At 43.3% G+C, this 14,698-nt stretch overlaps 1 protein-coding gene across 1 annotated transcript in view; it reads left to right on the forward strand.

Moving 5' to 3' along the window:
* The window catches only part of oafa (OAF homolog a (Drosophila)), a 30,538-nt gene extending 17,081 nt beyond the window's left edge, over window positions 1-13,457 (forward strand). Inside the window, exon 4 of the mRNA XM_024442090.2 lies at window positions 12,373-13,457. Within this exon, the coding sequence (XP_024297858.1) occupies window positions 12,373-12,650 (278 nt within the window). The 3' untranslated portion in view covers window positions 12,651-13,457. The remainder of the gene's footprint in view (window positions 1-12,372) is intronic.
* Window positions 13,458-14,698: the final 1,241 nt, after the last annotated feature.

The following is a 14,698-nucleotide window of genomic DNA, read 5'->3' on the forward strand; positions in this document are numbered from 1 at the left end:
CAGCTGGTGCTTAAAGCTAGTGAGGGAGGTAAGTGTCTCCAGTTTCAGAGATTTTTGTAGTTCATTCCAGTCATTGGCAGCAGAGAACTGGAAGGAGAGGCGACCAAAGGAGGAATTGGCTTTGGGGGTGACAAGTGAGATATACAGTGGGGAGAACAAGTATTTGAAACACTGCCGATTTTGCAGGTTTTTCTACTTACAAAGCATGTAGAGGTCTGTAATTTGTATCATAGGTACACTTCAACTGTGAGAGACGGAATCTAAAACAAAAATCCAGAAAATTACATTGTATGATTTTTAAGTAATTCATTTGCATTTTATTGCGTAACATTTAAAAAAAAATATATATATATTATTTCACCTTTATTTAACCAGGTAGGCTAGTTGAGAACAAGTTCTCATTTGCAACTGCGACCTGGCCAAGATAAAGCATAGCAGTGTGAACAGAGAACACAGTTACACATGGAGTAAACAATAAACAAGTCAACATAGTAGAAAAAAAATAATCTATATACATTGTGTGCAAAAGGCATGAGGTAGGCAATAAATAGGCCATAGGAGTGAATAATTACAATTTAGCAGATTAACACTGGAGTGATAAATGATCAGATGAACATGTGCAGGTAGAGATACTGGTGTGCAAAAGAGCAGAAAAGTAAATAAAATAAAAACAGTATGGGGATGAGGTAGGTAAATTGGGTGGGCTATATACCTTATGGACTATGTACAGCTGCAACGATAGCAGATGTTTAAAGTTGGCGAGGGAGAGAAGTCTCCAACTTCAGAGATTTTTTTGCAATTCGTTCCAGTCGCAGGCAGCAGAGAACTGGAAGGAAAGGCGGCCAAATGAGGTTTTGGCTTTAGGGATGATCAGTGAGATACGCCTGCTGGAGCATGTGCTACGGGTGGGTGTTGCCATCGTGACCAGTGAACTGAGATAAGGCGGAGCTTTACCTAGCATAGACTTGTAGATGACCTGGAGCCAGTGGGTATGGCGATGAACATGTAGCGAGGGCCAGCCGACTAGAGCATACAGGTCGTGGTGGGTGGTATAAGGTGCTTTAGTAACAAAATGGATGGCACTGTGATAAACTGCATCCAGTTTGCTGAGTAGAGTATTGGAAGCTATTTTGTAGATGACATCGCCAAAGTCTAGGATCGGTAGTATAGTCAGTTTTACTAGGGTAAGTTTGGCGGCGTGAGTGAAGGAGGCTTTGTTGCGAAATAGAAAGCCGACCAGATTTGATTTTGGATTGGAGATGTTTGATATGAATCTGGAAGGAGAGTTTGCAGTCTAGCCAGACACCTAGGTACTTATAGATGTCCACATATTCTAGGTCGGAACCATCCAGGATGGTGATGCTAGTCGGGCGTGCAGGTGCAGGCAGCGACCTTAGATAGACCTATATCCATCCTGCCCAGCCTATAACAGTTTGGGTCCAGGGTGTCTCCCCCTTTTGAAGAGGGGGATGACCACGGCAGCTTTCCAATTCTTGGGGATCTCAGATGATACGAAGGAGAGGTTGAACAGGCTGGTAATAGGGCTTGCGACAATGGCGGCAGACAGTTTCAGAAATCGAGGGTCCAGATTGTCAAGCCCAGCTGATTTGTATGGGTCCAAGTTTTGCAGATATTCTGAAAGAGCATCTGCTATCTGGATTTGGGTAAAGGAGAAGCTAGGGAGGCTTGGTCGAGTAGCTGCGCGGGGGGAGGGAGCTGTTGGCCGAGGTTGGAGTAGCCAGGAGGAAGGCATGGCCAGCTGTTGAGAAATGCTTGTTGAAGTTTTCGATTATCACAGATTTATCGGTGGTGACCGTGTTACCTAGCCTTAGTGCAGTGGGCAGCTGGGAGGAGGTGCTCTTGTTCTCCATGGACTTTAGTGTCCCAGAACATTTTGGAGTTAGAGCTACAGGATGCAAATCTCTGCTTGAAAAAGCTGGCCTTTGCTTTACTGACTGACTGCGTGTATTGGTTCCTGACTTCCCTGAACAGTTGCATATCGCAGGGACTATTCGATGCTATTGCAGTCCGCCACAGGATGTTTTTGTGCTGGTCGAGGGCAGTCAGGTCTGGAGTGAACCAAGGGCTGTATCTGTTCTTAGTTCTGCATTTTTTGAACAGAGCATGCTTGTCTAAGATGGTGAGGAAGTTACATTTAAAGAATGACCAGGCATCCTCAACTGACGGCATGAGGTCAATATCCTTCCAGGATACCCGGGCCGGGTCGATTAGAAAGGCCTGCTCGCAGAAGTGTTTTAGGGAGCGTTTGACAGTGATGAGGGGTGGTCGTTTGACCGCGGACCCGTAGCGGATACAGGCAATGAGGCAGTGATCGCTGAGATCCTGATTGAAGATAGCAGAGGTGTATTTGGAGGGCAAGTTGGTCAGGATAATGTTTATTAGGGTGCCCATGTTTACGGATTTAGGGTTGTACCTGGTGGGTTCCTTGATGATTTGTGTGAGATTGAGGGCATCTAGCTTAGATTGTAGGACTGCCGGGGTGTTAAGCATATGCCAGTTTAGGTCACCTAACAGAACAAACTCTGAAGCTAGATGGGGGGGGCGATCAATTCACAGATTGTGTCCAGGGCCCAGCTGGGAGCTGAGGGGGGTCGGTAGCAGGCGGAAACAGTGAGAGACTTATTTCTGGAGAGATTAGTTTTTAAAATTAGAAGTTCGAACTGTTTGGGCATAGACCTGGAAAGTATGACAGAACTTTGCAACTCCTCCCCCTTTGGCAGTTCTATCTTGACGGAAAGTGTTATAGTTTGGTATGGAAAGCTCAGAATTTTTGGTGGCCTTCCTAAGCCAGGATTGAGACACGGCAAGGACATAAGGGTTGGCAGAGTGTGCTAAAGCAGTGAGTAAAACAAACTTAGGGAGGAGGCTTCTGATGTTGACATGCATGAAACCAAGGCTTTTTCGATCACAGAAGTCAACAAGAGGGTGCCTGGGGATATGCAGGGCCTGGGTTTACCTCCACATCACCCGAGGAACCGAGGAGGAGTAGGATGAGGGTGCGGCTAAAGGCTATCAAAACTGGTTGCCTAGAGCGTTGGGGACTAGGAATAAAAGGAGCAGATTTATGGGCGTGGTAGAATATATTCAGGGCATAATGTGCAGACGGGTATGGTGGGGTGCGGGTACAGCGGAGGTAAGCCCAGGCACTGGGTGATGATAAGCGAGGTTGTATCTCTGGACATGCTGGTTATAATGGGTGAGGTCACCGCATGTGTGGGAGGTGGGACAAAGGAGGTATGAGGAGTGGAACTAGGGGCTCCATTGTAAACTAAAACAATGATTACTAACCTGAACAACAGTATACAAGGCATATTTTATATTTGAGAGAGACATACAGCAAGGCATAAAGTAATCGCAGGTCTTGATTGGGAGAGCTAGCTAAAACAACAGGTGAGACAACAACCGCTAGTCAGCTAACACAACAGCAGGTAAAATTGCGATAGGCAGAGCGGGTCGGATTAACTACACACAGAGCCTGAGTTCGCGGCTGGGTTCGACAGATAAAACATAAATAAACCCAATGGAGTACCGTGATTAATGGACAGTCCAGCAGGCATCAGCTATGTAGCCAAGTGATCATAGTGTCCAGGGGTCAGCAGTAGATGGAACAGGGAAGCCGCCACTACGCTAGCACGCGGGCGACACAATGTTTAGTAGCCCGGGGTTGGTAAAGGGGAGTCTGCTCAGACGGAGGCTGGTTGAAGGCACAGCGGATGGAGTATTCGTCGGCAGACCAGACGTGGTGTTGTGTCGGGGCGCCGTGTCGACAGAGAATCCAAGCCGGAAGGCGAAAGAGGTATTGTAGAATTTTGTTTGCTAGCCGGGAGATGTGCCTGGCTCACGGCTAACTGGTGCTAGCTTCGTGGCAGTGGCGTTAGCCACTATAGCCAATCGGTAGCAGTGGTGATCCGGTGCCAAGGTCCAGAGTTTACAGCAAGGATCCGGTGGAGTATTGGGCTCTAGCCGTGTATGAGTGGGGTTCGGGTGAACAGCTGAGTAGGCCGAGAGGTGGGCCTCAGGGATAGCTTCGGTACTGGGTGCCACGGAGGGTGCAAGCGAGCTGTGAAGATTAGAAGTAGTGGCACAGGGATTACGGCAGGAATCCGGCGTTGTTATGGAGCGACAGTCCGATACAGGTAGATTGGCGAGTAATATCCAGACTAAGAACAGGGCTGGTATCTGTGCAGAAGGTAAAAGCCACTAGCAGTGGCTAACAATGACTAAATCGCTTGTAGCTAATTAGCTGGTTAGCTTCTGGAGGTTCTTGAATGTGTTCTAAAGTAAAAAATAATAGCGATTCCGTATCACATTGGGTGAGGCAGGTTACCGGAAGGTATAATCAAATTAAAAATCGAAAAGAGAATATTTTTTTGTTGAAATATACGAAAAATACAAAAGTACACGAGAGGACAAACAAAACACGTCTACACTGCTACGCCATCTTGGATGACATAAGTATTTGATACATCAGAAAAGCAGAACTTAATATTTGGTACAGAAAACTTGGTTTGCAATTACAGAGATCATACGTTTCTTGTAGTTCTTGACCAGGTTTGCACACACTGCAGCAGGGATTTTGGCCCAGTCCTCCATACAGACCTTCTCCAGATCCTTCAGGTTTCGGGGCTGTCGCTGGGCAATACGGACTTTCAGCTCCCTCCAAAGATTTTCTATTGGGTTCAGGTCTGGAGACTGGCTAGGCCACTCCAAGACCTTGAGATGCTTCTTACGGAGCCACTCCTTAGTTGCCCTGGCTGTGTGTTTCGGGTCGTTGTCATGCTGGAAGACCCAGCCACGACCCATCTTCAATGCTAAGGGTCGTGGCTAAGGGAAGGAGGTTGTTGGCCAAGATCTCACGATACATGGCCCCATCCATCCTCCCCTCAATACGGTGCAGTCGTCCTGTCCCCTGTGCAGAAAAGCATCTCCAAAGAATGATGTTTCCACCTCCATGCTTCACGGTTGGGATGGTGTTCTTGGGGTTAGTACTCATCCTTCTTCTTCCTCCAAACACGGCGAGTGGAGTTTAGACCAAAAAGCTCTATTTTTGTCTCATCAGACCACATGACCTTCTCCCATTCCTCCTCTGGATCATCCAGATGGTCATTGGCAAACTTCAGACGGGCCTGGACATGCGCTGGCTTGAGCAGGGGGACCTTGCATGCACTGCAGGATTTTAATCCATGACGGCATAGTGTGTTACTAATGGTTTTCTTTGAGACTGTGGTCCCAGCTCTCTTCAGGTCATTGACTAGGTCCTGCCGTGTAATTCTGGGCGGATCCCTCACCTTCCTCATGATCATTGATGCCCCACGAGGTGAGATCTTGCATGGAGCCCCAGACCGAGAGTGATTGACCGTCGTCTTGAACTTCTTCCATTTTCTAATAATTGCGCCAACAGTTGTTGCCTTCTCACCAAGCTGCTTGCCTATTGTCCTGTAGCCCATCCCAGCCTTGTGCAGATCTACAATGTTATCCCTGATGTCCTTACACAGCTCCCTGGTCTTGGCCATTGTGGAGAGGTTGTGTGAGAGCCGGAATTCTTACTGGTTGGTAGGTGATCAAATACTTATGTCATGCAATAAAATGCAAATTAATTACTTGAAAATCATACAATGAGATTTTGGGGATTTATGTTTTAGATTCCGTCTCTCACAGTTGAAGTGTACCTATGATAAAAATTAGACCTCTACATGCTTTGTAATTAGGAAACACTGCCGATTTTGCAGGTTATCAAATACTTGTTCTCCCCAGTGTACCTGCTGGAACGCGTGCTACGGGTGGGTGCAGCTATGGTGACCAGCGAGCAGAGATAAGACGGGACTTTACCTAGCAGGGTCTTGTAGATGACCTGGAGCCAGTGGGTTTGGCGACGAGTATGAAGCGAGGGCCAGCCAATGAGCGTACAGGTTGCATTGGTGGGTAGTATATGGGACTTTGGTGACAAAACGGATGGCACTGTGATAGACAGCATCCAATTTTTGAGTAGGGTGTTGGAGGCTATTTTGTAAATGACATCGCCAAAGTCGAGGATCGGTAAGATGGTCAGTTTTACGAGGGTATATTTGGCAGCATGAGTGATGGATGCTTTGTTGCGAAATAGGAAGCCAATTCTAGATTTAACTTTGGATTTATGTGAGTCTGGGAGGAGAGTTTGCAGTCTAACCAGACACCTAGGTATTTGTAGATGTCCACATATTCACAAGTCCGAACGGTCCAGAGTAGAGGTCGACCGATTAATCAGAATGGCCGATTTAATTAGGGCCGATTTCAAGTTTTCATAACAATCGGAAATCTGTATTTTTGGGCGCCAATCTTATTTAAAAAAAATATATATATATATATAACTTTTTTTTATTTAACTAGGCAAGTCGGTTAAGAACACATTCTCATTTTCAATGACGGCCTAGGAACGGTGGGTTAACTGCCTTGTTCAGGGGCAGAACGACAGATTTTCACCTTGTCAGCTCGGGGGATCCAATCTTGCAACCTTACAGTTAACTAGTCCAACGCAATAATGACCTGCCTCTCTCTCTCTCTCGTTGCACTCCACAAGGAGACTGCCTGTTACGTGAATGCAGTTAGCCAAGGTAAGTTGCTAGCTAGCATTAAACTTATCTTATAAAAAAAACATCATAATCACTAGTTAACTACACATGGTTGATATTACTAGATATGATCTAGCCTGTTCTGCGTTGCATATAATCTGACTGAGCATACAATTATCTGACTGCTATTAGCGTGCGCCAATAGCGTTTCAAACGTCACTCGCTCTGAGCCTTCTAGTAGTTGTTCTACTTGCTCTGCATGGGTAACGCTGCTTCGATGGTGGCTGTTGTCATTGTGTTGCTGGTTCGAGCCCAGGGAGGAGCGAGGAGAGGGGTGGAAGCTATACTGTTACACTGGCAATACTAAAGTGCCTATAAGAACATCCAATAGTCAAAGGTTAATGAAATGCAAATGGTATAGAGGGAAATAGTCCTATAATTCCTATAATAACTACAACCTAAAACGTCTTACTTGGGAATATTGAAGACTCATGTTAAAAGGAACCACCAGCTTTCCTATGTTCTCATGTTCTGAGCAAGGAACTTAAACGTTAGCTTTCTTACATAGCACATATTGCACTTTTACTTTCTTCTCCAACACATTGTTTTTGCATTATTTAAACCAAATTGAACATGTTTCATTATCTACTTGAGGCTAAATTGATTTTATTGATGTATTATATTAAGTTAAAAAGAAGTGTTAATTCAGTATTGTTGTAATTCTCATTATTACAAATACATTTAAAAAATCAGCCGATCAGCCCTCAGATTTTCTCTCTGTCGGAGAAGTAGTTGGTGAACCAGGCGAGACAATCATTTATGAAACCAAGGCTGTTGAGTCTTCCGATTAGGATGTTGTGATTGACAGAGTCGAAAGCCTTGGCCAGGTCAATGAATACGGCTGCACAGTATTGTCTTATTGATGGCGGTTAAGTTATTGTTTAGAACCTTGAGCGTGGCTGAGGTGCACCCATGACCAGCTCTGAAACCAGATTGCATAGCGGAGAAGGTACAGTGGGATTCGAAATGGTCAGTTATCTTTTTGTTAACTTGGCTTTTGAAGACCTTAGAAAGGCAGGGTAGGATAGATATAGGTCTGTAGCAGTTTGGGTCAAGTGTCCCCCCCCCCCCCTTTGAAGAGGGGGATGACTGCAGCTGCTTTCCAATCTTTGGGAATCTCAGACGACACGAGGTTGAACAGGCTAGTAATAGGGGTTGCAACAATTTCAGCAGATAATTTTAGAAAGAAAGGGTCCAGATTGTCTAGCCCGGCTGATTTTGCAGCTCTTTCAGAACATCAGCGGACTGGATTTGGGAGAAGGAGAAATGGGGAAGGCTTGGGCGAATTGCTGTGGGGGGTGCAGTGCTGATGACTGGGGTAGGGGTGGCCAGGTGGAAAGCATGGCCAGCCGTGGAAAAATGCTTATTGAAATTCTCAATTATAGTGGATTTATCGGTGGTGACAGAGTTTCATATCCTCAGTGCAGTGGGCAGTTGGCAGGAGGTGCTCTTATTCTCCATGGACTTTGCAATGTCCCAGAACTTTTTTGAGTTTGTGTTGCAGGAAATACATTTCTGCTTGAAAAAGCTAGCCTTGGCTTTTCTAATTGCCTGTGTATATTGGTTTCTAACTTCCCAAAAAGTTGCATTTCACAGGGGCTGTTCGATGCTATTGCAGAACGCCACAGGATGTTTTTGGGTTGGTTAAGGGCAGTCAGGTCTGGAGAGAACCAAGGGCTATATCTGTTCCTGGTTCTAAATTTCTTGAATGGGGCATGCTTATTTAAGCTGGTGAGGAAAGCACTTTTAAAGAAAAACCAGGCATCTTTTACTGACGGGATGAGGTCGATATCCTTCCAGGATACCCAGGCCAGGTCGATTAGAAAGGCGAGCAGCGCTGAAGTGTTTCAGGGAGCGTTTGATAGTGATGAGTATGATAATGATTGCACATCATACCAATCCTTAAAATAAATACACCTGACCAGCAGTAGGGGGCACAAGGGTCAGTGGAGTGGTTTCCCTTACAATAACGACCTTGACCAAATTAAACTTTGCCTGCTTTTTAAAGCTATTTTTACTTTTTATTTGCTTGATCTCCAAGGGAAGTCTATTCCATAGACAAATGCCTATATGGAAAAACGTGCTCCTCGCAGTACTGTTTATTCTTGGGATTTTACAAGACATAACACGAGCTCTGGTATTGTGACTGTGTTGGTTATAGACCATATCAATGTGTTTCATGTAACCTGGGGCGCGATCGTTTAAGATGTCAAGCATATGATTTAAGTTGGTCCACTCTGGACTCCAAAGGCAACAAGCCCACCTTCAGGAACTCCCCTACCCCTATGTGGGTCCTAGGGGAGACATTCGGCATATACCTGAACATTATTTTGCAAGACCTGCGTTCTCTTTTTCAGCTTTTTTGATAGCCCACTATACCAAACAGAGCAGGCATAATCAACATGACACTGAATCAAGGTTGAGACGAGCAGTTTAACTTTAATGTTAAAATATCTAGTGTTATAATGTACATTTAATTTGTTTGCCATTTGTTAGATTTGTTTTTAGCAGAAATCAGGTCTCCAGAAAGGGATTTATCTAGGGACACAAAGATAAGATACTTGTTTTAGATTCGCTCTCCTTGCCTGCACAGTTTACCGTTATCTTGTCAGCCCTAAGCAATCTATGTTTTGTTCCAAACAAAATCGATTCAGTTTTTACCTAACGTAGTGACAATTTTTGTCAGACAACCAATCTCTAACAAAATGCAATTCCTTAACTCAGGGTCTCCTCTATGTAAACTGTATCCTTCCCTGATACCAGTATTGCTGAATCATCAGCATACAGTAAAGTGTAAACTCTTGCTTTATCTGGCAAATCATTAACGTATATAAGAGAGGCCCTAAAATTGATCCCTGCGGTACTCTAAATGCCTCTGACACAACATCAACAACATTACATACATGTGTTCTGTTGGTCAGATAAGACTTAAAACAGTTCACTGCTACATCATTTAGACCCATGCATTTCAGTTTCATCAGGAGAATATTATGGTCCACAGTGTCAACAGCTTCCTGCAAGTCTAACACGACCATACCTGTATAGTTCCCCTTCTCACTTTCCTGCTTAATGTGGATACGGCAAGTATCAGTGGAATGAGCAGTTCTAAAGCCAGATTGTAGTTCATAAAGAAGTTTGTGCTCAAGAAGGTATCCCTCAAGTTGATTTTACAAACTAATCTCTCAACAATTTTGGATGAGGTTCTGAGGATTGACACAGGCCTGCAGTTTCCTGCATTTGTTTTACTGCTCTTGTGGAGTGGAACCACCCGGGCTGTTTTGAGATCCTTGGGAAATGGACCACTACTAATAAAGGTTTACAATATGTTATCATTTTAGCAGTGACACGAGCACTATTCTTTGAATTGTGCAGGAAGGTTATCCAGTCCAGTTGCTTTGTTTATGCTTAATGAGATTAGCTCAAACAAATAATTTGTAATACCTTTTGCTATGGTAAAAGTAGTTAATGAAAAACTGGCCATAGTGTCCAGAGCAGAAGGGTAACTTCTGAACCAGAGATGAGGCTATAGTGGTAAAAAAATGTTTTAAAATAATTTGCAACCTTTTGCCTGGTCATAACATAAAACATCAATATCCAGGACAATACTACAGGATTTTACATAAGGGGGAGTTTTTAAGCCAATGTCCATTTAAAAAGTTCTAAAGTATACAAGGCTGATGTAAGTTGTCATTAACGGCATCTATATCATGTTGGGATGTGGTCTTATCCATTTTGTATCTTGCCTGGTTTCTACAGTTAATTTAACCATCATAATCTTGTTGTAGATTTGTCCTTCTGAATCTGGCCAGGTAGCGATCTCGGAAGTGATCCATTTCCCTGACCGCTGTTTGATTTGAATTTGTTTCATCGAAGCCAGAGTCGCGTGCAGACAAACAGATCATTAAAAAGATACCAAGCTTGATCAACATCACAGTTTAGTACATGAGATCAATCCAATCCCAGGACCTCTACATAACATTTTTTTTTTAGTATTGTTTCATAGACCGTACCTTCATGAATATATTACCAGCTCTAGTAGCATTATGGATTTCTTATGGGTACAGTAGGTTACCATGTGATCACTAAAACCAATATTTAAGACTCCTGACTGGCAGACATTCTCTTGCTCTGATACAATAATCAAATCCAAAGTCGATTTACTGTCAATACACACCTGGGTTGGCTCAACAATTAGTTATTCTAGTCCAAATAGATGATTTTAAAGTTATACAGGGCATTTACTAGTGTATGTTTCTTGGGTGATAACTGCACATTTGTATTAAAATCGCCGATAAAACACACCAAGTATGGGACGACATTTAGGAAGAAGTATATCTACCCATGAAACCTCAAGACCATCCATTTTCAGATCTGAAAGAGGGTTAAAATGCACATCATTCCTAGTGGGGGGTTCTGCCAGGTTGGAGATTTTCGGCACAACACCTGTTCAGTTGCTCATGGCTGAAGTTCACAATATGAAAGTGAAGACTTCCATCCACGTCTTTCGGTGTAGGTGGAATGGGAGTTTAGGATAATCGCCATGTTTGAATTGTAGAATAAATCAGAAACGACAAAGCAAAACCACTGGCTACAGCCATAATAGTATTGCATGTTCAGATATACATACAAACAATACTCGAATAGCAAAAAATACATTTAAGAGTCTGTTAGGTGAAAATAATAAAAAGTGATCTGCAGTGGTGTAAAAATTATTTTAAAGTACTACTTAAGTAGTTTTTTGGGGGTATGTATTTGACTATTTATATTTTGGACTACTTTTACTTCACTACATTCCTGAAGAAAATAATGTACTTTTTACTCCATAAGTTTTCCCTAAGACCCAAAAGTACTCATTTACATTTTGAATGCTTAGCAGGACAGAAAGTGTCCAAGAGAACACCCCTGGTGTACTTTTTCCACCACTAGGGAATAGTATCTTTCACAGTCAATGTTTTTGGCCTAGTGGCCTTTCTCAAGACAAGGTGCACATTAGTCCACCTTTGTGTGGACGTGGAATAAAGGATGCAGATTACCTTTTCATTTTTGTCCTCCCAGCTTCTCTTTTTCATTTGGAGAGGTCAGCCCCTCCCTCGGTGAAGTATGATTGACTGGAGTGCTGAGCTGGAATAAAACCCTGCACACACTATGGCCTCCAGGAATTCAGTGCCCACCCTTGGTCTAGACCTTAATCACACACTCGCTCCAAGTTAAATTCATCCAATACATTTTAGCTCTATGTACACTACCAAACTAGCCCAGTTCTACTTCAATAACACTATTAGTATTTGACAATGTAGAAAAAGATTACGCAATTGACTGTAAACTGAAACGTTCTCTCCCTGAGAGTCAGTTTTGCTCCTATAGCTCTCTTGCTCAACTTTAGGCAATCACTTTTTGTGATCTTTTTTTTATTTTTACGAGAGCTGACTGAAGAACCCTGTATCTTTTAGTTTATATGAAGTCAACAGTTTCTAGTCGTAGATAATGTACTGTAAAAAAATTTTAGCCTAATGGTCAGTGCAGTGCACGGCGAACCATCTGTGATTGAATAGAGATAGCAGCACTCTTTTGCATGAAAAAGCTCCTTATTACTAGCCCTAGTCCCAGATCTGTTTGTGCCGTCTTGCCAAATCCTATGGTCATTGTCACGGTGGGTGTTGGCAAGACCGCACAAACAGATCTGGGACCAGGCTACCTTAATTAGTGCATTGACTCACAAATATGTTGCTTGCTGCACCTGTAGGAGTGGAGGGCTCCGTGTTTGAGATCCTGCCCCAGTCGGTGGACGTGGTCCCGGTCCTGCTGTCGTGCCGCTCTACGAGAGACGTGTGGCAGCCCTGCTCCTGCAGCTTCAGCCTGCGTCTGGAGTGGTACCCCTGCCTGCTCAAGTACTGCCGCAACCGTGACACCACAGGCAAAGGTAGCCCCTACAAGTGCGGCATCAAGAGCTGCAGCAAAGGCTACCAATTCACCTACTATGTCCCCCACAAACAGCTCTGTCTCTGGGATGAGGAGACTTAGCAGCACACTGGCTGTGCAGTCAGACCCCCTCACCCCCCAATGCTTTTCTTTTCCTCCCTTATTTAATTTGGATATCACGTGGTAGTTCAGTTCATCCTGTCGTGAGATGATAGTAGTTTTATGCCTTAAATGGGACAGTTTAGGTTGAATTTGAGACCAAAGCTATACCCTCTCAATGACTCCTTTTGACATTTCCTATAGTTGGGATATGATGCTGCCGAAGTGTCCAGGTACCTACTGTGCCACCTAAAGTTACTCTCACACGTTTGTTACTCACACGTTTGTGCCCAGCTGATAAAAAATGACTACAAGAACCTCCTCTCATAAGGACACGTTTATGCATACGGCTGGACAGAGCAGCCTTTTTTTCTACATTTCTTGCCCAGTGGGATGATTGGTGAAGGAACAACGTTCCCATTATGTTGTCACAGGAAACCGTGGGATGCGGATCGGAACGGTCAGTCGGACAGTGACTTATGACGTCAATAACACCGCTTTAGCCAGCTCTCTTCCTGGTCGACGGCAACTCAGGTTGCAATCAACAATGTTTCTGATTGCTGGGATTATTTATTTGGTTGCAAGGTGAAATTATTGAAGATTCTTATGTATAAAATGACTAATCTTAAATTTTCTTTATATAAACTTCATCCCATTTTGTCTTTTGATTTGTGTAGCAAAACAGACAGATTATATACACCATTGTAAAAAAACAAAAAAACATTAGCAACACCTTCCTAATATTGAGTAGCACCCTCTTTTGCCCTCAGAACAGACTCAATTTGTCGGGGCATGGACTCTACATGGTGTCAAAAGCCTTCCACAGGGATGCTGGCCCATGTTGACCCCAATGCTTCCCACAGTTGTCAAGTTAGCTGGATGTCCTTTGGGTGTGGACCATTCTTGATACACACAGGAAACTGTTGAGTGTGAAAAACCCAGCAGCGTTGCAGTTCTTGACACGCTCAAACCAGTGTGCCTGGCACCTACTACAATACCCTGTTTTTCAAGGCATTTAAATATTTGGTGTTGCCCATTCACCCTCTGAATGGCAAACATACACAATCCATGTCTCAATTGCCTCTAGGCTTAAAACTCCTTTGTTAACCTGTCTTCTCCCCTGCATCTACACTGATTTGAAGTGGATTTAACAGGTGACAATAAGGGATAATAGCTTTCAACTGGTCAGTCTGTCATGGAAAGCCAGGTGTTCCTAATGTTTTGTACCCTCAGAGTATATTGTGAAAATGTCTGGGCATTGTATTTAGTTAACAGTATAGATGCTGATGCTAATTTAAAGTACATTGTTGAAGAGCAAGTTACTTCTTTCTAGCCTCAATGTTGTTTTTCTTCTGTCAATGTGATAAAAAAATATTTCTTGTGACCAAATTTCATGAATCCCAATTCACAATGGAAGATCACCTGAGTATCTGTAAACCGTCTGGGTTTGAGAGAGAATGCCACTAACTTGAACATCATTCACAGCTCAATCACTGACGGTCATGATTGATTTTTCTTTTACACACACTATATATATTATTTCATTTTGACAAAGGTCTCCAAGTTAATTTGCTTATATTTCATTATTCTTTCAACGTTAGGGGCAAACCACAGTAAAGATTCACAAAGGAAATATTCTCCAAGGAAGGGCTGAAGTTGCAATTTATTTGATTTGTGTTCACTTTTTTCACTTCTCATGGAATGGATCTGAGAAACGTTTGAAGCAATACCGTTAATGCAATGTGAAGCTAATGCATTCCATTCGAAGTTCAACACATGGATTATTGGGGGGGGGGAAACATCTAACCATAGTCAGTGAAACCCTTTTACCATTATTACATTTCTCATGTCGGTTCATTTCATTAACATCACAATTTGTTAAATGTATGTGTAGGGCCTTCCTGATTATCACTTGGATATGTGATTCCATTCCACACAGAACACTTTGTTCAGGTAGGACTAAAATAATCAGCAATCAGTAGGGAAAAGTCCAATTTTATTCCACAATATGATCACTTGTCTGCTATCCGATTCCTATACCTCATTATGGC

The sequence above is a fragment of the Oncorhynchus tshawytscha genome, linkage group LG13 (genome assembly GCF_018296145.1).
Source record: "Oncorhynchus tshawytscha isolate Ot180627B linkage group LG13, Otsh_v2.0, whole genome shotgun sequence".
In the NCBI taxonomy this organism is placed as follows: Eukaryota; Metazoa; Chordata; class Actinopteri; order Salmoniformes; family Salmonidae; genus Oncorhynchus; species Oncorhynchus tshawytscha.